Source organism: Dermacentor variabilis, chromosome 11, assembly GCF_050947875.1.
Source record: "Dermacentor variabilis isolate Ectoservices chromosome 11, ASM5094787v1, whole genome shotgun sequence".
In the NCBI taxonomy this organism is placed as follows: Eukaryota; Metazoa; Arthropoda; class Arachnida; order Ixodida; family Ixodidae; genus Dermacentor; species Dermacentor variabilis.
Genome location: NC_134578.1, coordinates 12,335,057 through 12,359,631, shown reverse-complemented (window position 1 = coordinate 12,359,631; position 24,575 = coordinate 12,335,057). Strand labels below are relative to the sequence as shown.

Sequence of the window (24,575 nt, the reverse complement as noted above, 5' to 3'; positions counted from 1 at the left end):
GTCCGCTTCAGATTAAAGAACGCTCGTGCTCCATCACCGCGTCTTCGAAAGCTGCACGTTCAACAAGCTTACAGCTACTTCGATACTGATAGGTGTCCCAATGCGAGCGGTCGCAGCCATCGCCGAGTCGAACCGCCGCCTCCTCCGTACGAAATCGCCGAGTCTGCAGAGCTCCTGGTTTCGCGAAATCGCTCCAGTATCGCGCTTCACTTGTGCGTCTTTACCTTCCGCGCTTTTCGTTTGACTTGCAACTCGGAAAGTCGGGTGATTTTTGTCGCGACGCTGCTCCCAGAGCGGTTTTGAAAGGGGACGACCTCGACTGGCCTTGTCCCTTACCGCCGCCACCATCTCCATCGCGCCCGGCGACGACAACGACGTCGGCGACGACTGCGCTGCGCTAAGCGGCGGCCCTCAAGTCTGCGAGATCCCGCTTCTGCCGAGGGAACCGGCGCGGATCTCAGTCGCTCGGAAGTCAGCCAAGCGCACTCACTGGGATTATGGGTCTTCGAGCGGCGCAGGCCGCTTTCGCCGCCTGCTGCCTGGCACTGGTGGCGTCCGCACCAAGAGGTGAGGGCACAATTTTTTTGTTTTTCAGTTCCTTTATCAGTTGTTACGTCTTGTAGCGCTCTAGCATTCATATGCAAAACGATACTGACAAGCTAGGAGCAGGAGGCGAAGACCTGTATTTGTGTTATTTTGTTTTTGCCAAACTATTCCATGCACTTGGCACTGCTTTTGAAAATCAGTTGCGGTATGATAGTTCCTTCTACGAAAGGTAAGGCACACAGGACCAAACTTAAACTCTGTGGAAGCAATTTTCAGTTCTAATATTACGAAGATGATTTCGGCATCGTTAAGCTCGGCGTGTGTTGTACGGGAAAAGAAAAGCCAAACAAGCCGGAACACTGCACCGTACAGGACAAGGCTAAAGGGCACGAAGGTACGCGTGTGTTTCTTTTTATGTCCTTGTATTTGCGTTGCATTGTTTTTTGAAGTACCAGCACTAGCATGCCCAACAATTAGTTTTACTGCTGATAAGCTCCGAAATCCACGGTTAACGAATTCAAGTAGCAGCAGCCACTGCGCTGGCGCCTGAAATAAAGAGAGAAATACAATGGCATGCAGATGCGCAACAATATTTGGCTGAACCAGGCAATCGTGAAGCTTGCCAAGCAGCTTCTCCCTGCACTTTTTCCTTTGCGTCTGTGCTTTGCATATATACCGCCTGTGCCTAAAGTTCTGCAGCCATTATGCTTAGCTACTACAAGCTAAGCCACTACAACGGCTGCCAATTGCAAGCCCCGTGTCAATCAGATAGTTCTGAAATTAAAAACGGCGAGGGACATTGTTCCTGTTCGTTCGGGACAAGAGTCGACGATTCAACAGTCTTCGAGGCACGCGAACTCGTGACAGGCCACTTGACACGTACGGGGACATTAAATCTGTTCATAAAGACTGCGCAATTATATTAGTCATTTGAACGATCAGCATTAACATAGCAGAATGAGTGAGACTCTGAAGCAAGGAGAAAACACATGAACGATCGAGGGTTGAACCTTCTGCGTTCTGTTGTCTGCATTTCGCCACTGTCTTGCGTATAAGTAACAATTCCAACAAGTGCGGCAAGAATTGCTTTTTAATATAATGTAACCCAGACATCGATCAATGATGCAGCGTCGTTGAAGCCAGCGCTCCGTGCTCATCGCCATGCGACAATGGTTTTCAATTCATTTTCCTTCACAACTCATTTGATTTTACTTGGCCGGCTGTGAAGTTTCTGCAGTCTGCTTCGGCGGACTTCGGAGGAAGTCAGTCAAGTTAAAACATTCTAGCGTATTTCGCAAAGTTAAACGCAAGATGAGTATTACACGGAACAGGGCCCATATTCACAGAAACCTCTTACTCTAGAGCTGTTCCTAGGAGAAAATTTCCGTCAGTCCTGATTCTGGACATGCCGTTAGAGAAGGCGGCTAGTTAATGGCAAAGAAAACATTGAATTCGATGCCAGATTCGTTCGCATAGTTCAATGGATGCACCGACAACATCATGGCGGTTTCAGCGAGAAGTGGTTGATACAGTATTTCCGTGTCCCAGTTCAAACCAGTGGTGGTTTCGCGTCGAAAAGGCTTCGCGTAAAAAATATTTAAAAAATGAATTTATCTCGCTATGTTTTGGCCAGTGGAAATACGTCACAATTACGCAGCTTTTACAAAATGTTCAGCGTTACCTACTAGAGCGTCTTACCAAGCTGGAGAAGGCAGCCTGTCGTGAGAATCATACTGATAAAAAGAATTCAAATAAATCCAGTAAAACAAATCAGCAGCGAATAACGTGGTGTGATCGGTATAGAAGTCTTTCAGCTTATAAAAGGCAACAGAAAACCAAGAACACCATCCTTCTTCCGTAAAAAAATTCGCTACGTATAACGACCCGCTAGCTTCAAAGATAACAGCTAGGAGGTAGAGGAGTTTAATAGCGAATATTTAAAAAAAGATTTCTTTAATGTCAAAGTGAAATGTCCCACTTGGATAAGTCACTACAAGAGGAACTACCGCTGAGTATGAGGCACTGCAAAACGTTCCTGTCTCGTGAAGAAACATGGCCTGTATTCACCACAAGAAGGCAATTATGCGAGGATTGTGGGTATAGGAGCAAACTGCAGCCAATAATCTCGCTGGGAATTTTGTAACGAAGGCGGCCAGCCAATGAAGAAAAGCACTTACCAACTGGAAGCTTTATAAATGCGGCTCCAGACTGATGCTAGAAAAACCGGTGATGAGTACTTTCTTTCCTACTTCTTGTGCGTTTCTCGGTTATCTATCACATTAGGGGCGTTGCGACCTCAAAAACCTCACGCGCTACTCAGGATGCGAGCTCTGCATGGCGACCTTCGGTGAGCTTTGCCGACGACGCGCTTTTCCTGGCTTTTCTTTAGTCTTATGTTTCTTTAGTCGCAACAAATAGTGTCACTCTCACCGCCCTAATTTAAAGCGGAGATCCAATCAATTTCACCCGTCAACCGTTGCCGATATTACTTCCGCCTGCGGCGCGCCCGCGCGACGACCCAATGACAAAAAAGAACTAAAGTTATCGTTGACTGCTCGAGCAATACTGCGCTTCATTTGAGAAGAATGTGTAAGATTTTAAGACCGGCCATGGCGAAGGTACAACGTAAATTAAGAAATTTTCGCTCGGAAGACGTAAAGCGTTACGGTAGAATCTATACAGATATCCAATACCCTGAAACCGGTCACACAACGCAACATCAAAATGCACACTGAGGTCTCCAAAAAATTACACAATACAAAATAGGGTGACAACAAAAGGAGTGATGAGGAGATTGAGGCAAGCGTTTTTTGTCATCAAGCCATCGGCTAGGGATCTTGCCTGGGGTTCTTTCAAGTATATCATCATCATCACCAGCCCATTTCATGTGCACTGTAGAACGATGGCCTCTCCCTGAGATCTCCAATCAATTACCCCTGTCCTCCGCCAACCGATTTCAACTAGCGCCCGCGAATTTCCTAATTTCATCGCATCACCTAGTCTTCTGCCATCCTCGACTGCGCTTCCCTTCTCTTGGCACCCATTCTATAACTCACTATGGTCCACAGGTTATCTAACCTACGCATTATATGAACTGCTGAGCTCCATCTTTGTTTCTCTTAACGCAATTAGAATATCGGCTATCCCCATTTTGCTCTCCGATCGTACGCTTGACAGTAAACGCATCACGTCGACACTGTAAAAGGCCGCTATAAAGCAACACTTAAGATATTTTAATTGGTAAAACATTTTATTAAAAACCTTTTTACTTCTATTTGGGTTTAAAAAATGGTGTTGCCTCATATCGGGAAAAAATGACGGCCGAATGTATACTCAGAGCGAGACGATGAAATTGCATTTTTGTGAATTTGGATTAGTTCCAGGACTGAGACTGTAATTCTTAACATTGCGTAACGATTTCTTCCTCATAAGATCTTAACTTGCTTTGAAAAAACACTGCCAAATCTGTAACCTCACGCGAAGTTTGTGCAAGAATTTCAATGTGGGTTTCACCACCCCTTTTTTATTTTCTGGGGTGCAGAACTTCCGCTCCCAGATAGACATACGTATATGCAATTTATTATGTGCGACCTACATATTAAGCTTAACAGCGTTCGTTAGTATGTAGTGAAGAAGTTCCATAATTGTGGAATACTGAGCTACTTGCCGCGTTGTTTCCAGTTCACTGCGTGTCCTTGATAACCTATATTTCAACATCCCGTACGACACCTGAAATCAGTGAAAGTTTAGCAAAGGCTATCAGTTAAATGGCGTCACGCTAGGCAAAAAAAGAAGTGTTAGTTACGCGTAAAAATTATGTGTAGTGCTTCATTCTGTAGTGCACTCGAGCTGTCTAGCATAAAGAGTCGAGAAAAGGAGTGACCTCAAAAACAAGAACAACTGCGCACTGTAGAACAGAATTTGAATACGAGGACGATTAACTTTCTTAATCAATGCGATGTTCAGCGAACACGCATAATACGGTTCGTGGCTTACGCTGTGCGCAGTAAATCTACGGCACCCGTGAGCAGCTCTGTGCGGCTGGTCTTGATTAGTTTTTATGCGGAAGGCTCACAGTATGACCCGCTTGAGCGGCGGCCGTCATTAAGAACAAAAAGCGGGATTGCAGATAGGTTCTCTTCTCTCGATAGTGAAAGCGGACGCACTGAACTCGTAGCTTTGCATGTCTTTCGCGGCCATACTAGAACAATAAATTTGCTTGCCACAGGCAGTAACGCGTCTCGTTGCCCTAAGCTTCAACAACTGACTCTTACTAAAGGCAAACTGTTGGCCTAATGTTTTACATATTAGCATAAGAAAATAGTAGGCCGCAAAATGCCGCCATCATTTCGAGACACTTCGTAGTAGTCTGTGGTCTCACTTCAGTAACAGTGCAAGAAATAGAATTTCGACGAGTTTCTTCCACCTCCTCGCTGCGTATAAACATTTTCCAAGGCAAAGATGAAGCACAAAAGCCATAGACATAGCCATGCATATACAGATCACATTAGTGGACACAGCTGATCATGGTCGCTATTGCAAGTGACCGGTTGGAAATGAAACTGAATTTGCACTTGACCGTGAAATATACCGTGATGAAGCCATGCCAACAGCGAAAGTGTTTCGCATATGATTTAAAGAGGGGTCAAGGACGAAAGCGTACTGCATTTAAACAATCCGCTCATAACTCTTTCTTAGTCACGAGCAGGTGCCCAGCCCAACTGATAACCGCATCAACAAAGCAATCGTAGTGCTCAAGGCAGGCCAGTTTGCATAAAGAGTGGCGGTATTTTTACTGACTGACGCGCAGGTTTAGCATATTGCGCGCGTATTTGGATGATGTCCATTTCCTACTGCCGTTGGATGTGCAAGCCCATCGCAAAAACTGGTGATAATGAAGGACTTCGTGGCCACAGTTGCGTTTGCAATTCTTATCGTTTCAGGCATCGTTTACGTTTTTTTTCTATTATATAGCAATTAGTTAGCCTTATCATAACTAAGGGCTGTGTACCAACAGCAGCATATTGCAGTGTTTGACAAAGCGTGTTTTCGGCACTGCTTAGAAGATAATAGTTCTTACGTAATGCCGATAAGAAAAATTCAAAACTGGAACGTGCGTGGTGCCGAAAATTTTATATATGCGTATCCTACTTCAAGTTCTCACATTCTTATAATCGTATTACAATTTTCATATAGACGTAACTTTTTCCCAAAACTTTACCTCAATTTGCAGTCTATTGTGTACCCGGGTGCCTAAAGGATGCGCGTTAAGGCCGTTGCAGTCCCGTCATAGAAAATTACGTCCGTTTATTCCTCGAGCCGTGTCGACAGACACTAGACACTTAAGACAAAGCGTACTCGGCTAATCCCACAATATCATACACAAACGAATTGCGCTACATCGCTTTTAATTTCATTTCTTTTTTTTTGCATACGTCTGATGCTCTTTCTTTCCTTTTTCTCGACACCGTCACATTTCATTACCTTGCCTGTCTAATCTAGAACAATGCTCTGATGCACTCACATATATATTTCACTTCCTCAGTGTGAGCAGCCGATGCCATTACCTCACACCGACAACGAGCAGTCTGAGTGTTCTAGATGAAGGTTGCACAAAAATTAACAGACGACGCTATTGGTTTTGCATAACTGCAACGATGCAATGGTAACAGCGGTGAAAATGCGCATGCGTTGGCGGACGAACGACGTCACAAATATTGTGAGATAGGCCGAAGCACTAAGAAAAGTTTGAAAAACTGAAGAAGGTTGCTGGCATCGTGTCAAGAGAGTACGCTGACCGAACGATTATTTAGGCTGTTATTCGGTGACATGCAGCATACCAAGGTGTGAAGTATAAGATAAGCCACCTGCGACATCAGTGTCTGTGTTTTGTGAACACTTTAAATGTTACTTCATGACACTGCATTTACATTAAATTCAAACAATCGTTGCTTCTAAGCGCACTACATCAGTACAAGCTTGCAACAACATGAACAATTTGTTGCACAGCTTGAAGGTGACATATCCCTGCGTTTGTTATATGTGGCAACCCTGCCCGCAGTGGGTTAATAATAATATATGGCATTACTGAGACATTTCCAAATTTAATAGCCCTACCATTCGGATTTCTAATGAAACTATAGTCACAGGTTTGAACTTCTTGTCGGAATAGTTCCAAACTGATTCCTAGAATTGTAGTTTCAATCAAATATATAAACAGCGTAAACACGAAAAGACGTACATCGTATGGTAGACACCGCCAGCGTCGCGTTACTCAGATTCTCGCCTTTCGTCGTTATAGATCATGGTAATGATGTCATCTTCGCCACCGTTGTTATTTTTTTCATCCTGTGTACGTGAGTCACTGAGTCTGGCGACAGAACTCGTTCCACGCCTTTTGCTATGCATTTCCATCTCGCGTAATCACGCATTGCGTCGTTACTGACAACCTGTAGTGAAACATGCCATTCTCTTAACTTCGTTATAAACAAGCTAGACTACTTTGCTTCGCGCTATACGAGAATAAAGACGTAATAATCATTAACCATGGTATTGTCTTTGTATTTCCTGTGAAATAAGGTACCATTACTCAATAAAGAGATGTGGACTTTTGTTTCTTTTCGGCGCAGACTCAGTCTACTACATCCCAGTCTTTGACACCGAGACCATAGTGTACCCTGTGCTGCAAGAAGTCGAGGACAGTGCAGTGCTTCTCCAAATTACGGACGGCTACGAACTGATGCTCCATCAAGAGTCCGCGTTGCCTCCGAGGCTGCTGATCAGAACATTCAAGGATGGCAAGCCAGTGGACTCAATTGTGAGTGAGCCCCCTTCGTTATATAGAAAAGTGGAATCGCAGCTGCTCGTGACCCAGAGCAATAAAACTAAACCGAAAGTCCGCAGATTTCAAGAGCATATCGCAGCAGCGCATACCAATGTAACGCTTTTGAAGTACTTATCAAAACAGGAGATTACCGGGGAAGAAACCTATGTGTGGTAAGCATAAAAAAATAAGTATTTCTTCAATACAGATGCGAATTTCAATGGTGTGATGAAAAAATACAGGACGTTGCGGACGTATTTCTTGTGCTGCCAATGGGGCGCAAACCAAGTTTCTAAGTTTGCAACATATCTAAAATAAAGTGAAAACAATCAGGTATAGTGTTACACAAAGCCGCCTTAAAACCTTATTTTCACCCTCAAGTGCAGCCCTTCCGCTCGCAAGTTATGCACAGTTCATACACGCAAACACATTTGCAATTAGAACATTAGCAAATTACACTAGCATTACACTAGCAAAATTACATTAGCAAAACATTACACTACCATCCTCGGGTTATTTGAATTTTGTTACACCTGCATTCATAAACAAGCTTGATCATCATGGCTTCTATCAAAACCAAGCAGACTACTAGTAAATAACTTAAAACTTCATGATATGTACAGTTTGTTGAGTATTATTCACAAGTTTTTTTCGCTCCGAAAGTAGCGGTCATCAAAGGTACCACACTATTAGCTAAACGTGTTGGCCAGCTGTCCCAATAGTTCATAGTTATTTCCATGAAGCATCTACTTTCTTCATTTACACATTTATTGCAGAAATGGCTTTATTACACCAACAAGTAAGCCTAAGTTTATTACGCTCATTGGTATGAATGTCCTGACCAAAATTAAATCAGAATCTCGCCCTAATAGATCTCGAATTATCAGATTTCACAAGAGCTGAGAGAGTCGACTCCCGCGGCAGCAATATCAAAATTCGCTTGATTCCTTTTAATAAAAGTTCAGTTTGGTCTTACATGGGACATTGCGCTTGTGCGCTGTAAACCCCTCTAAGAACTCGAACCACGTCTTACAATTTCTGCACACTGAGAACTCGTTTACAAGTACCTTTCGAGCTTTGTGTATCAATTCTCGCAGACCACTTCCAATTAGCGAACAAAGCATTGAATCGCTGTCAATGTAATGTTTTACCCTGAATTACAAACATTTTTCTATCTTTTGTTTCATTTGCCAGGCCAACATTTCTAACGAATAAATTTAACTAAATAAAATCTGGGATTTTACTTGCTAGAACCACGACCTGATTATGACGCACGCCGTAGTTGGGGACTGCGGATTCATTTCAACCACCCGGGGTTCTTTAATGCGCCCCCAGCGCACGGGACCCGGGCGTTCTTGTATTTCGTCCGCATCATACCGTAACCGCCGCGGCCGGGATTCGATACCGCGTCCTCGCGCTTAGCAGTGCAACACCATAGCCGCTAAGCCACCGCGGCGGTTAACAAATAAAATTGACTCAGAAATGGACCACAGCTTGACTGAACAGATATGAGGACAAAATGAAATACAACAATAAATTGTAAACTGTAAGCTGTATGCGGAAAGCGCTCACATCATGTTGCCAGGTGAAAGAGAACAGTAAACACCAGGCGATAAGCGTCTATAGGAATTTATTGCGCAGTACCGACCACACCTCTTTATGCCACTTCCACTGCAGCCATGCCAGAACAGGTTCTTCCGCAACACTTTGCATCAGAATTGCGGGTCTTTGTTGCTGTCACTGTGGCACGCGCATACTAGCCGTTTTTCCAGAGCACTGACTGCGTATCGTGTGAAGGTCTTACGATTTCGGCGATCTTTTTTTTTCACTTTGCAGGTACGGACCACGAGGATCGGCAAGAACATCTTCTCGGACGAACACGGCGGGGCGAGCGTCATGATCCGGAGGAACCGCGATTCCAATCGCACGACCGTGGTACGTGAGAGGGTGACACTGTGACGACAAACGAAGACACACACAAAAAACGTGAAACTCAGCGCAGACGCCGCCCGAGTCAGCGCCTTCTCAGCGACGGATAAAAAAAAATCAAAGAAAAAAGAAAGAGTAGAAAAGTGAAACTGATCAAATCACACCAGAGGACTCTCTGCGTTTTATGGTCTCCCGGGAGTGCTTCAGGTTTCCGTGGCCTCGTTCAGCCGGGGCAGGTACAAACAGTCATCGCTGGGTGCCATCGGGAGCCCCCAGCGAGCTGTATATAAAGAAGCAGGCAAAGCTAAGAAGCTTGGAGTAAATGAGCTAGAACTTCCTTGGCGTTGTTATGCGACTCAATATTCGGCATAGCGTTCTAATTAAGGCTGCCATATCGTACGCCACGCGGCGTACGTTCATCGAGCTCAAGGGAGATGCGGCGGAGATTGTCGGCCTCTGCCTCCCATTCGCGAGCCGGCATCCTGCGGCGACGGCTTTTCAATATTTGCTCCATACGAAAGCGCCCAGGGGCTTTGGGCCGTTTCTGTCTTTTTCTTTTTTTGTTCCCCGTGGTGCGACGCGGTTGATAAGGTCCCGAGTTGCTTGAGTGTTCACGAACAAGCCCGCGGTGTCCGCTCCAGAGAAGATTGAATAACTGCTCCGCTACCATTTAGAAGAAGCTCCCTCGCGGTAAGGGTTACCTTGGTAATCCTTTGAACGTATGCCATTAGGGTAGAAATCGGCGCCCGTATCTCGTTTCTAGCTCGCCTACACAATTCATTTTATTAAGGGGCCTCGAGCACTGTGTATCGGCTTCCGCTAGAAATTGGTGAAAGGTTCTTGTGACTTGGTTCTCTACTCGTGTTGCTCGCCCGGCGTAATATTTCTGGCACGTGCTACATCTGTAAGCTGCACTTGTGTCGCACGGCCGGGGAAGCTTACAAGTGTTTTTATTATTTGATATAAACAAAATCAAAGCGACAACGCGCAGCCTTTTTTTTGTGATGAAATAATGCCGACGGAAGCTTGTTATGTTTTAACATTTCTTTATATGAATATATAAAACAAGACCTGTAACGCAAGTTCATCTGGCAAGCACGACTTTTCAGTGACATTGATGTATTCAGAGTTCATGGACTAGGTTTTGCAGACAGGCACGCCTTATATGACAGGAGTACGACTAGGCTGTCCATTTAAGTTCTTAGTAAATCGTTTAACTATGTCTCTTGCCGTAAGTGACAATGTTGTCTTTTGAAACCAACGTGATAGCCAACAATTTCCTACTATTAAAGTTGTGCTGCGTAACAAGGAAAATGTTTCGCTGTTCACAAAGTGTCAAGGCATCTTTCTGTGCTTTTCGTTTATTTTCATGGTTCAAGCTAGCTTTCCGCACATCTGGATAGGTCTAACGGCGATTTCAAAATGTTGTTTACTTGTGGCCTTTAGTGGATCTTCATGAAGTGTACAGTCTGCCTGAAATACGTCTGGGAGGAACGAGAAGATTATAAGCTTCTAAAACATTGCCACATTCTGTCACGAGATAATTTTGAAGGAGTCGGCTGTTTGCTTTTCGCGAAGCGAGCCGTTGTTTTCGATCATGCTCTGGAGATCTTTTTTTTAATTTGTGAAAAATATGTGTGCGTGTGTACATATCTCACGGAAAACCTCTAGTTGCGGCTTAACTTATGCCATATCAAAACCAATAATCGCAAGCTTATGTCAATGTGGTCACATAGCCTTACGCATGCATTTCTTTGCAGGAGGGAATTCTTGACAACGACCTGCGCATCATTCCGATGAACGATAAAGACAATAAGAATGCACACAAGGTATTCCGTGTCAAAGACAAGTCCGCTCACGTATTGGATTCTAGTAAGCATATTCTGCTTTGATACTCACTGTTTAAGGAACCTTTGTTGGCGTAAAACAACCTTACATATGATTCGACTAAACCTCACAAGCCCGTCTGAACTGCCTTTGCTGAATATTCCTTACGTACAAGGAATCACTTAGCCCAGGAACATTTATTCTTACACGTCGTAGTCTCGTAATTTTACAGCAGTAAATGTTGATTGATGTCTAGAAGAGATGAGATGGTTGTGCGGCGAAAATACCGGGACATCACAGGCATCACCATTTTTTTACATGCCTTTAAGAGTGCTCAAGCTTTATCTCAAAGCCAAATCCGATTTCCCTATTCAAATGCATGTAAAACGAAGAGATTATCGCATTATGCAAACGCTGCACTGATTTGAATTAAAGTGAGTACGTAGGAGCGAAAACGTTAAATATGCCCAACTGTCAGAAGCCATTACTCAAATTATATAATGCGCAACAAAAAACGACACGGACGTAGGAGAAGACGGCATACCAAGCGATTGGCGTGTCGTCTTCTCTTAGGTCCGTGTCGTTTTTTGTTGCGTAATATCATTTGAGTAATGTATTACCAACTTGCCCGAGATGCTGCTCTCATTAATGTCAGAAGCCAAGTTTTTATTGAGGACCTAGAATGTATATCTTTTTTATTATGCTTCTTTCTATAAATAGAAACACGAAGTTTATAAATCGGCCACTCTGCACCCAGACCAGGCATTGAAATTCTGTAAATTCTTATGTTATAGCGCTTCAAGCGGATAAATGTAACATAAATTTAAAGCTTACGTGAAATTATCCCGACGTTTACAAGGGTCTCGAAACACTCCTATTGAGAAATTAACGAGGCCCTTGTTCACGAAAAGCTCTTACATTAGAATTTCCGTAAGAGTAAACCCCAGCCGATCACAAAGCTGGACGTATTAGCAAAGGCAGCCGCCCTATGACATGTAAACATCATTTACTAAAGGACATTTTTGTGAATTTCGTTTTAATATACTTCAAAGTGATATGTAGTATATCAATTTTGTCCACTTATGATGTATTATTAGATGCAGTTTACAGAATAGCGATACCGTTTTTGTTGCTGAGTTGCAGCATAGTTCACGCATGTTTCTAAAAATTTTGCAATTTTCAGTTTTTTATACAATCGGTGGCATTGGCCGAAAATGTACTTATTGCAGTTACCAGATCTTGAGTTATATTTAAATGTAATAAACTACATCAAAATCGGTGCAGCGGTTACCAGGAGAAACAATTTCTTCCCTCCCGTGTATTAGATTGGATGACGTATGTCATCGCGTGAACGGCCACGTTTATGAAAATGTTTATTTTTTTCAGTTCTTACCAACAACGCCACGCTAGCTGATGACATCCAGACCAATGAAGTCACCAAAGCCGACTTGAGTGAGTACTCACGAGATATGCCACACGCTTTATTTATTCATGGTCATCATGAAAATTCTGCTGTTTTCTACAAATGACTCAGCATAAAATGTTGTGCGCGCGTATCGTTTTGTGCCGCAACTAGGCGAAATCAGGTGGCATATCGCACGTTTGAAGTGTAAATTCTGCTAACAAGCAAGAGCCAGAAGTACTTGAGAGGTTTAAAATGGTCCCTTTCGATTAGTTTATGTTGCGTTCATTCTTATTTTTGATATTAGTATTATTATTTCATTTCAAGTTAGTGAAAACAGGAATTCATATTGTTCTTTTTCCCTGACGAACACAGGTCATGCCCTTGTGCGTACGTGTCAAATATAACAAGCCAGCAAGTTTTTTTTTCGTCACTTTATTCGTTGTCATTGTTGTTAACTTCTTGCAATAGATCACTCGCTTTTGCAATTTGTCAGTGGCATTTGCACGGCACTACATTTCCACAGTGGGCCTGCATCTGCACTTCGCTTTTTGAGAATGACTGAACGAACATGTTAAAATTGTGCCAAGTTGCTTTATCGTTTTCTTTTTCAGAACACTAACTCCTGCTTCGGTTTTTTCAGCGAACAGAACTCTGTCAGTTCGTCCTGAAGTAGTCATCATATCAGACTCGGTGCACAACCGCAACTTCAAAACACGCGGTGATCTCATCCGTTATGTCGGAATCTTCATTAACGCCGTAAGTGAATAACCTGCATCTTCAAACTTATATTGACAAGTCAGCACGATTTACTACGAGTCACTGGTGTTTTCTTCGAAGCCCCGCTTATATTTTACTAAAGGTTCAATGAAATAACAGTATTATTCGCTCAAAAACGAGGCCTTGATAAACAAACGGCGGTCCGGCGTCTACGAATTTCACCTTCAGCACTGTTCTTAAAGAATGTGTAACGTTGCGTCTCGGATCCCAGTTACTGTCCGGTTGAAAAAATACAGTGGTATTGTATCGAGTTAGCGAAACTTAGCCGTCAGCTTGGTAAAGGAGGCTTGGAACGGTTTTAGAGCTAGCAAGGATGCGGCTAAGCGACACGTAATTTGTCTTGAGTAAACAAACACTAATTTTCCCTAACCATGATTCCCACAGCCAGAACGCTTCATAGGGGCTTTTTTTATGGTTCTTTTATTCAAATTGCTGTCTGACTTCCCCTTCAGTGCCATTCTGCAGGGCAGCACGGTGTTTAGTCTTTACGCCGTTCACTGGAGAAACGCTAACAAATACAACCCTATTCTTAAATCTGACATATGCTGATAATGGCTTCCATATGAGGCAATGCGAAGGTTGACTTCTCCCTCGTGCTTAAATTTTACAGGTCAATCTCAGGTACGCAACAGCCGCAGGAATCGACATCAGAATGAAGCTAACGGCGATCATTATCAGCACGGTGAGTTGTAGCGCCAAAAATGTTATCCCAACTGTATTTGAAAGTGCTCCAAGCACTTTGCGGATTACGTATTTCATTTCGACCCTTTGTCTTGTCAGCCTGATCAAGAGACCTACATCAGGTACGCCGGGAACTACGTCAACGCCGACCAAACCATTGCCGCGCTCACACTGCGGTTGGCTTCGGGCTACATTCCTGGCAACTACGACATGGCATATCTCCTCACAGGGTAAGAGGGAGCGCTTTGCAGCACTTCTATACACCGTGCCAAATAAGCTGAAATTCCTCGTGTAAGTACTATAAAAATTCCTCTTTAACTACGTGAAAACTTGCAGCAATCATTATTCCTGTACTTCTAGGGTACCAGACTGTCACTCTGCCAACACTTGAGTACGCGTGTGTGACATGAGAATCCTTGCACACAAGAACGCAAAAGCAGGCATTAAATGGTTTAGAGACGTTCGATCCCATTCATTTTTGATAAATTTAGATCTACCGATTCAGCTTCCACACTCATGCTTCATAAGTATATCCCTAAACTGGAGACGCGAAGGAAGAGAGCAAAACCTAAATTTCTTTATTCACTAGGCACGCAGTCAGTGAAATTGCATGCGCCACGCATAGGTAACACCTGTTTCATCACACTTAACTAGACATCGCCGTGAGCACAATTCGCTGTTTTATCACGCACATCAAACAGTTTATGTTCTTCTGTTTTCCAAGCCTATCACTGAGTGCAATAGGTTACCGGCTGACGTCATCACAGTTGATCCTGCTAGTGTATTCGAACGAGCGGTTTCTTCGCGCATTAATGCTTGAATTACATACTTGAGAACTCTTGGCTGTATCATCAGGTACATTGAACTTTGATTATAAAAAAACATATTTCTGTTTATGTCGCGGTTGATGTTATTGCTCAATTGTCACGTGATTTCTTTGTTACTCAATAACCACAATATACCTTAAATAAATCAAAATAAATAAAATAAATGTTGATCATCATTTTCATTCCACGTTCATGGAGGTGCGAGCACAAAGCTCGCCAATCATCCCAGTCTCACACCCTTTACACTTAATACACAGGGTATCCTAGCTAAAGAGTTTAAAAATATTCGTATGCTAGGTTGCTGGGCTGAATGAAGGTAATGTTGTTTGCCATCGCTTGGAGCTACTCAAATAACTTTTTTAATTACACCTAATTTGATAATCAGTCTTTTTAATTAACCAATTTCTCAAAAGTTATAATTCGATGAATAGTGCCAATGAGAAAACTCTAGAGCTACATGAAATATTTCCGGTACAGCTTCCTGTTGCTGAATACATGCTACATAAAAGTCTTTTATTGAGCGTGAAAGAAGCCCGCAAATGCACGCAAAATTGCCGCGCTACTAGCCACTCGAGGCACTTTGCGTGTATTCGTGGGCCTCTTTCACACTCGGAAAAACACTTTTATGTAGCACGCATTGAGTAAAAGAAAGCTGTATCGGGAGTTTTTCACGTTGCTCTATAATTTCCTCACTGACACTTTTCATCAAATAATATTTGAGAAGTTGATTTATTAGTTAAGACTAATTATATAATTAGACAGAATTTGAAAATAATTTGAGTATCTTCAAGCGACGGCAAACAACATTACCTTGGTTCTGTCCAGCTACGTGGCATTGGCATATTTTTAAAGTCTTGCTAAAGTTAGCTGGGACACCCTGTATAATATACTTTAAGTTTATTTGTAGCGCAAGAAAGAAACAAGCAGATATTTTCAGCGGAAATTTCAGCTACATATAATGAATCTTCGCTATTTATCTGATTCACGAACTTACGCGAAAGCGCTTCTCTTGCCTAAACATTCCGTCCGTTCCTCCTAAACGCCTGCGGCTAATTCGTTCGACGTGTCCGACGTTTCGCACCAATGCCTACTTCATACTTACAGTTTCCTTACATCAAAGGCTAGTAATTAGTCTTACTTAATTAGCATAAGCTTTTATTATCGAGACCATGAGGTTTCTGATTTGTATATTCCCTACCAAGGCTACAAGTTCCCACAAATCGTTTGATATAGTAGTAATAAACTTTTATGTGTCAGCAGTGCGACATTCATTCAGTTTCCTGTGCATAACGCTAGTATCGGCGGTAATTGGAACAAATTGCTAATTTGTGTATCTTAATTTACAGGCGAGACATTGCGCAAGTGACACCATCCAACTCGCTCCACATCGCTGTCGCCGGTGAGGCACCGCTTCATTATTGCGTTACAGCGTTGCAAGATCGACTTTTTGATGTGTAGTTGTCACTTGCAAATTTTATTACTGTATACAGTGGCAACAATGTATTATCATGAACGCACGCTTCCCTGCCGGCAGCTCTGTCATGTCTAATACAGCAAGACTCAACTGGATCAGTGAGATAATGAACTCAGTGTTACCGACCATCAACTCCTAGCACATCAAAATTGTTTGGGATATCATCGTTCACAGTCTTACTAACCTTTGATCCACACTATATGAGTAATGTTATCGCTTGTCACACGACGCAAAACTTCACCGAAATACGTGTGGACTATACGTATTTCCACCTATAGAAGCTACCGACACAATAGAACCGCTACCGTTCATGTAAGCTCCCGAACGAAAGGACCTTTCTACGCAACAACGTCATGAACATGCAGATCTCACTGCATTTCAATTTCTTGCCCCACGAGAAAAACTAAAACTGCCAGTGAGAGCGCAGACAAAATTATGATATTCCGGTATTTGTTCTTCCTTAAATGCCGCACAGCAAAAATGCCTGCTTAAATGTTATACGAGAGCGTTGCGTTTAGCGAGAACTGGTCGAACGCTTTAAGCGCCCACTTCGAAAGTGAAAGAAGTGCGGCATTGCAAATCCTGTGGTTGAAGCCAACTTACGCGAAATCTGCGGAAGTGTGGAATCTCGCATTCGAAATTGAAATGAAAAACGCGAGCATGCGTGCGTGCTTCTGTGATACTGAGTGTACAGTTGCGTTTTTCGAGATTCGACGTAGAATGACGTCAAAACTTGCTTAAAACTGGCATATTACACGCGTTTCAGCATATGTACCAGCAGAACTTTGAGTATGACATTCTTTTTCTGCAGGCGTGGCCTACATCGGAGGTGCTTGCACCGTGCAGAGGACTGGTTTGGGCGAAGACATTCCGGGAACGTACGACGGCGTTCAGGTGGCAACGCACGAAATGGCTCACTTGTAAGTGCCAGCATTTTTGGCCTTCTATGTCATTAATATGAAAACAAGTCCTGTCTTTACTTCACCAAACACATATGCTCGCTTTAATTATGTCAGCGTATAATGCAACAAATGCACATAGAACCCGTAGATTAAACCTTGGCACAGTGTGTTGAACCCTCACAAGTGAATATTGTTCCCTAAATATAAAAATGCGTCACACCACAGCACCCTTCTTTTCTACGAAACACTTCACTAGCCTTTCTATGCAGCGTATAATATCAATCCTCGTGAAATTTTGTTGGCGTTCTACGAAAAAAGAAAGAAAGGTGATATTGAAAGGCTTCCAGAGTTGCTGTATCATATACGACATCCGCGAGGTACTAATGCCTCACTATGGTAGAAGCTTTAGCAAGAAAATTTCCAAGAACAGACTTCAAGCTCTGGTTTATTGCCATTTGAAGGAAGGGACGCTAGCTAGAACACTATGGATTAAATTTATCCTCTAACCATGCTGACTATCGAATGGCTACGCGTCGCGGTCCCAACACCTGGGAATACGCCCCTAATCAACCAGGCGCCTCTCCTATTGTCTTCCCCTAGAATGGGATGCGTTCACGACGGTGACCCTCCACCGGACTACCTGGCCGACTCGCCTGGAGCAACCGATTGCCCTTGGGACGATGGCTTCATCATGAGCTACAAGGACGGAGGCCTGAACAAGTACATGTTCTCACAGTGCTGCGTCAACCAGATTATGCATTTGCTAAGGTGAGCATATACGTTTCATTTGTTCATCTGTCAAACTATAGCTAAAGGTACCTGTAGTTTATCGTATTGCCCCACAGCTATGTGAGAGAAATATTCGTTGTTTCCTCTAGCAAGTTTCCAGGAAAAAAGACAATTGCAGTAACGTCGAGCTCCGACAGGCTCCGATGATAACGGAAGTCTTTTCGGGTGGTTTACGTAAAAGCTTATGGAAGCAGTCTCTGATGCAGTAACGCTTTCATTGCGGTCTCGCCTACAAAATTTTCCGCACCTTCATTCCTGACCTTGTTCCGGTTGTTCCCGTGAGTCACAGAAATCAAGTCACCTGTGGTGAAAAATACTTGCCGTAACAAAGAGGGCATAGTCACGCTACCTAAGAAACAGCTCCCAGAATTTCAGATCACTTTTTCATGGTTCCTACGAAAACGACTCAATAAATATGTTGAGGTTGATTAGTTCAATTCAACTTTCAAGTTATATTTCGTACAACCGCTGTCCAGAAGCATGGGACTAAAGGCAGCATATCTGCCTGACGTGGTCCCGGGAACCTGCCAACGCTATGAGACAGAGCAAGGAATAGTCAAAGTGACATACATCAGCGATGACATACACTGCAGTGGCATAGCTGTAGGAGAAAACATGTCTTTGCTAAGAAAAATGCTCAAATGCGGAAGCAAATTCTGCAGTAACAAGTGTGACAATAATAAATAGCAAATAACACCAGAAAATACTTTGAAGTTTGCATGCACAACAGTAACTCGATTTAATTTTTTTAACAATTGCGAAGTCATCACATCATGGGCTAAGTGAAAAATAAACGGTGACTTGCTCAGAAACTGCGATAACATATTGTGTCATCTGTGATTCATACTGCCATCTTGAACCAAAAGTAACAAAATGTGCCACGGCATACCTATACTTAGACATACCCATACAATTATGCTGGTAGATTGTTTTACTTCAACGAAACAAGTACTAAGGCAAAAAAAAACGTTTAGCTATGACAAGGTGCAAACAGCCAAAGTATAATTGGCACTGTGCGCATTCATGTCACAACTTGGATTTTAATAGGCTACGCAAACATAAGAGGAATACAAAAACTGCAAATATAACAAAAAACATCATTAATCGAACTGCAAATTTAGATGCTTATGATGAAGATATCTACATCGTTACATAAAACATAAAACCACTAATTAAAAAAGCTAATTTCAATTCTGTAATGTTTGCATTTATTTTATTTTTCAGACGCGGAAGTCATAACTGCCTTCTGGAAGAGTTCAACTATCCCCTAAGACTAGACAAGCGTCTCCCAGGAGAGCAGTTGCAGCCAATCGACTACTGCCGGATACGATTCCCTGAGATACCCTACGTGTGGACGGACGGAGTGAGTGTATACTTTTGTGTCCTGTTATAGGAATATAAGCAATCTCTGCGCACCGATGATCTTGTGTGTGTTACAAGCTTACAAGCGCAATGTCGAGCTCAATTATGGCAGCTTCAACTGACGCAAGTTTCAGTGAGGGGGAGAGTCTGGTTAGTCGTCCAAATTCATTGTGAAGTATTTTCGAAGAAAAACGGCTCACAAGCACAAGTAAAACAAAAGAAATTCTTGTCTTCTTTATTTACTTGTTTTTGTCTTTCTCTGTGTCCAGTGTGTGTCAGCTGTTGCGATAAAAAAGATCCTGCCAAACTGAGACCAGACTTCTTTAAACTCGAAGTTAATATATTTGGCAAGCTTGCAGAAGTTTCTCGCCAGGCGTTATTCCTCGAGCAAAAGAAGAAAGAGCACACAATATGATCTTCTCGATTTTATGCCCACACTATTACTATACCTGGCCAGGTATTATTGTAGTACGCTGTCTGGCAGTGCTCTCGTTTCTATAAGCATGCAATAATAAGCCCTTCAGACATTTTTGATGGACCGCACAATAGCTTTCAATACAACTTTCAAGAGGAATGTTGTTGGTAGAACGTTTTGTTGTAGAACGAATAATTGTATGAACACGCAATGCAAACAATGCGAAGGAAGAGTTCTCGTCAGTTGGCATGTGCACCGTGAATAATGACCGCGTAATACATCTCAAGGTGACCTCTCGCCATAGATGTCATGTTGAAAAACCATACCTTTTGACATTTATTGTGATATCACGCTTAAAATATTGAAAGAGCCTATGACCCAGTCGTCCAACTCTTGTCACTATCATTTTAACTGAGTAGAGTGGTCAATATATTAAAGACGAAAAACCGGTTTGCTACGCGCAAATATTAACTAGAAATTTCCATTTGAAGCTGTTTCCTCAAAGCTTTTCCCACCGATAGTGACCGCCATTTTATCATAAATTGTCGGGCGTCAGGAAACGTGGCACCACCGCTTTGTCGTCTGCTCCAAAACAGTTGGAAACCAGATCGCGTGATTTAGTGCGCAAGCTCTAGCAGCCAACGGTGGACCAAAGACGTCACCCTTGATTTGTACCCGTCGCTCTGTCACTCGCGGAAGGCAGCACCTACCAGACACCGAGCACATGCAGAAACCATCTCTCCGGCTGACCACTGGCGACACATAGCGACCATGACATATTTCCTACTTGTGCGATCGCTTCCGGCATTTGCAATGCATAAAAGCATAGCCTTCTAGATTAGCTTCCGTTACTTTGAGCGGGCCGTTGATGGGGGTGTGTTTTAGTTCGTCACCAGTCGTTGTTACCAGACTAATATATGGCTCAACTGCGACATGAAGGTTTCAAATACATATTTTCTACCGCACATAATGTGCTCAAATTTTACGACATTGCTGTGGGTCACGTACGATTTAACATTGAATGACAAATTCAAGCTCGAAATGTTAGGGTCGTGGCCCCTTTAAGGTCATATTTGCACTCGTCGAATCTATTGTCATTTTGTCACCATGGTTACCTACTCTTTGACGCTTTGATCGACGCTTTCACCAGCTGATTACCATGGCAGAATCATAGTGTACATTTATTTATTTATTTATTTATTTATTTATTTATTTATTTATTTATTTATTTATTTATTGTACCCTCAAGGTTTTACAACAATGTAGAGGGGAGGGGCATAGAAAGAATACTTACAGATTTTCTAAGGAGCACTTCATATAAAACAAAATCAAAAAGCAACAATGATGAATTAAAGATAATAGCATGTTGTCAAAAGGTACACGTAATGACTAAGATGGCAACACATAGGTCACTGCGCTATGTACGCGTACACACGCAAAAGAAAAACATTCAAAGGCAAGAAAAAAGACAAATGTAAAGAAACTAAAAGAACATCAAAAGGACATGTTAAGTTCTTATGTTTGCGGAATCTGTCTGGGTTAGTAATACTGGCGGTTGAGGCACGCAGCTGATTGCAGGCATGGCACGTTTTGGGTAGAAATGAATGGGAATAAGTTACCGCGTTTCCTCGAGTAATATAGCTTTGCAATGGTGATCAAGGCGTGACGATAAGAAGGGAGCAGGCTGTATGCAGCTCGATTTAAGTACCTGATTCTGATAATAGATCTTTTGGAAAAAGCTGAGGCGAGCGAATGTTCAGCGTATGACAAGGGTGGGTAGATTAAGGATATTTTTCATTGTAGTTACACTGGATGTTTGGTGACAGTTTGACAGTATGAAACGTGTTGAGCGATTTCGAACTGCTTAGAGTTTGTTAGGTGTTACCTGGTCGGGGTCCCATACGGAAGAAGGGTGTTCCAACACAGGGCGAGCGTAAGTGGCATATAACTGCTTCTTTAATGAGATGGCGCAAGGAGAAAGTTATGTTTTAGGTAACAGGCCATACGATTGGATCTAGATGTTACGTAATAAATGTGATCAGCCCACGACAAAAAGTTGGTAATGTGTACACCAAGATACTTATAAGGCCGAAAATATTCAAGGAATACTGCGTTCAGCGAATACGAGTAGTTAGGGTAGGTGTGTGGTTGCGGGAAAATCTCATTGTTTTACATTTACAAATGTTAAGTTCCATTTTCCAGAGCTCACACCAAGCCTAACATTATTAAGATCTGTTCGAAGGAATTCTATGTAGGCATCATATCAGACAAATAGATGAATGTATGTTATTAGGTAAATCATTTATATAATTTTTTAAAAAGTAGCGGGCCTACAACAAAACCCTGGAGTTTGCCTGAACGCACGAATTTCTGTGCCATCTGTACCATCGTGTTGCCATCGTGTTTCTGTACATAACTATGTTTTTCGACAATGGCTCAAAAAAGTATTTAATCCCTAATGCAATATCTTCAGATACAGAAGAATTTGTGCAGAAAGTGAAATGAAACGAGATCTTATTCTGTTTTCGCAATGTCTTCCCTCTGCTTCATACCAGAACCCGGCGGACTTGCTGCAATGCAAGATACGTTGCAGCTACCCTGTAAATCCATATACGGGTCTCTACGTGTTCAGGCAAGCGAACGCTCTGGACGGTACGACATGCGCAGAGGGCAAGGTAAGTTCTGACAGGAGTGGTCTGTGTGCCTCGAATATTCAATCAGAATAGCCAGAAAAGTTAAATATGAAAGTTCGTGTACCAGTCCCGCAGCTGAGTGTTAAAACCCATGAATCGTATAAAACACATGATAGCGTCCCAAATCCAAAGAATAACAAGACACGTGACAGTCAAAAGCACAGCATTAACTTCAACTACACTGGGTTCTATAGAGTTCCATATCGTATACGGTTCTACAGCAGTCGTAAATGATCATCATAACACAGTTCCCAATCTAAAAAACCTCCCTTATACCACACTTTCCTCCACCCTCATTCAATTCAATAAATCACTGCTTGTTTGAAGACACTGTATATATAGGGTGTTGTGCCGAGAAACATTAAAAGATTGTCTCGGGGTCCTTATTCATTCCTGAAGATTCTATTCTAAGGAGAGCATTCGTTTGTCTGCACTGGTTAAGGAATAAATGCGCTTGTTTTTCTAAATTGCATTCTATTTTTTTATCTTGCAGAAATGCATCAACGGTGTATGTCAATGAAGTCACTCAAGACAAAATCAAGAGGAGACGTTCGACGAAATCCTCTCTGTACAGTGTATAAAACGTCGCGCGGCCGCTGCGTTATTTAATTTGCAACTCGTGAAACTGTACTCAATAAATCCTCGCTGTTTTACACAAAATTGATTATGTTGCTCAATACCTCGCGGGAAAGACCGTAGGACCGTACCAGATTATGCGAAATCTTCCACTGAAGTGAAACAGATTACGAGCACGGGGAAAAGGTTTACTGCGGCCCTAAAGTTCGCCACTAACAGCAAAAATGCCTGTTTCACAGTCGTATACTTTTTCTTCTTTCCTTTTGTATATCCGCGTCTCTTTTTCGTGATTCTATGCAACATACCTCTGCTCGCATACAAAGCCAACCGGGCGAGTCAGACTGGCTTGTCGAAGCTGCCGACGTGCGTGACTTGTCTTCCTGCAAAGCGTCTGCCAGTGTTCGTGAGCCACTCGAGAGCATAGTTCACGTCGCTGATCTTGTCAAGGACAACACCCGATCCATCGTAGTTTGCCAGCAGCTTTTGGCACAAGCCACGCTTCCTTGTGGGAGTCCACAGCCAAACTAGATAACGAAAGGGATAAGTGACCGGCCGATGTCGTGCGTCGTAGCATGCTTTGGAGTTTTCTGCCGACACCAAAGTCCACAGGCGCGCAAGTCGCCGAGTATCTCCACCGGGGCATAGAGTATCGGCGACCGTCAAGTTGCCATGGTGGTAGAGCGGTAAGACAGTTTCAAACGTATACCTGGCCGGGCGAGCATATAAAATGAAGAAGCTGTAGACGGTCGTCTCGTGTTTGGCGGTATTGTACGCGTGAGTAATAAAAGGTAGAACTACGTCCCAGTTCTTGTGACCGGACGGAACGTACATGGAAAGCATTTTGGCGGTCATTAGATTAGTGCGCTCCGTGAGGCCGATCGCTTGTAGATGACATGGCGTCGAGTGCCTTAAGTACGAGTCACATAAACGTGGAAGCTCTTCCACGATATCCGCTGTGAACTGACGTTTTTTATCGGACATCTGCTGTGAATTGAGCTTTACTCCGCGCCTCCATCAAACTGTTACGAGCACGGGCAAAAGGTTTATATAGGCCTCGTAATCGACTACGAAACGCAAAACTAGACTTTGCTCAATAGTCGTCCTTCTCTTCTTCCCTTTCAAATATCCGCGTCTCTATTTCGCAATTCGACGCAACAATATTTTTCAACGAAAATGCATTCCATATTATTTCAAGCAGAGAAAAATTGGTGGCCCCTCTCCCCTCCCCCGCTACACGTGTGAGCAAACGAGCCCGAGCAGACAGTTTGATTCTTGTATAGTAAGCGCTATCATGTTTGCTGGCAACTAGAATTCTACTGCGCAATACAGTATGACTGTGCCGTCAATACAAAGCCTCGCTATGGCTTCGCTCTTACTATACATTTGCGCAGCCGTACACGCTGTATGCATGACTCTTAAGAACGCAAATGACCATACTATGGTGGCCTTGGGTCTCGTAGCATATCGGTCTCACAGGCTAATGCTAACCTTTTTGCGGGACTTTCTTGCATTCTTTGTTCTTGCAGACGTGTAGAATAGATTAAAATTC

At 42.9% G+C, this 24,575-nt stretch overlaps 1 protein-coding gene across 1 annotated transcript; it reads left to right on the top strand.

Moving 5' to 3' along the window:
* LOC142564511 (A disintegrin and metalloproteinase with thrombospondin motifs like) lies at positions 1-23,104 on the top strand. Its single transcript, XM_075675530.1, has 14 exons — positions 1-567; positions 7,176-7,363; positions 9,206-9,304; positions 11,059-11,170; positions 12,512-12,577; positions 13,171-13,286; positions 13,918-13,989; positions 14,088-14,218; positions 16,162-16,214; positions 17,101-17,209; positions 17,792-17,959; positions 19,205-19,343; positions 22,313-22,432; positions 22,944-23,104. The coding sequence occupies exons 1-14, from the start codon at positions 498-500 to the stop codon at positions 22,968-22,970; spliced, it is 1,470 nt and encodes a 489-aa protein (XP_075531645.1). The 5' UTR covers positions 1-497; the 3' UTR covers positions 22,971-23,104.
* The last annotated feature ends 1,471 nt before the right edge of the window (positions 23,105-24,575 follow it).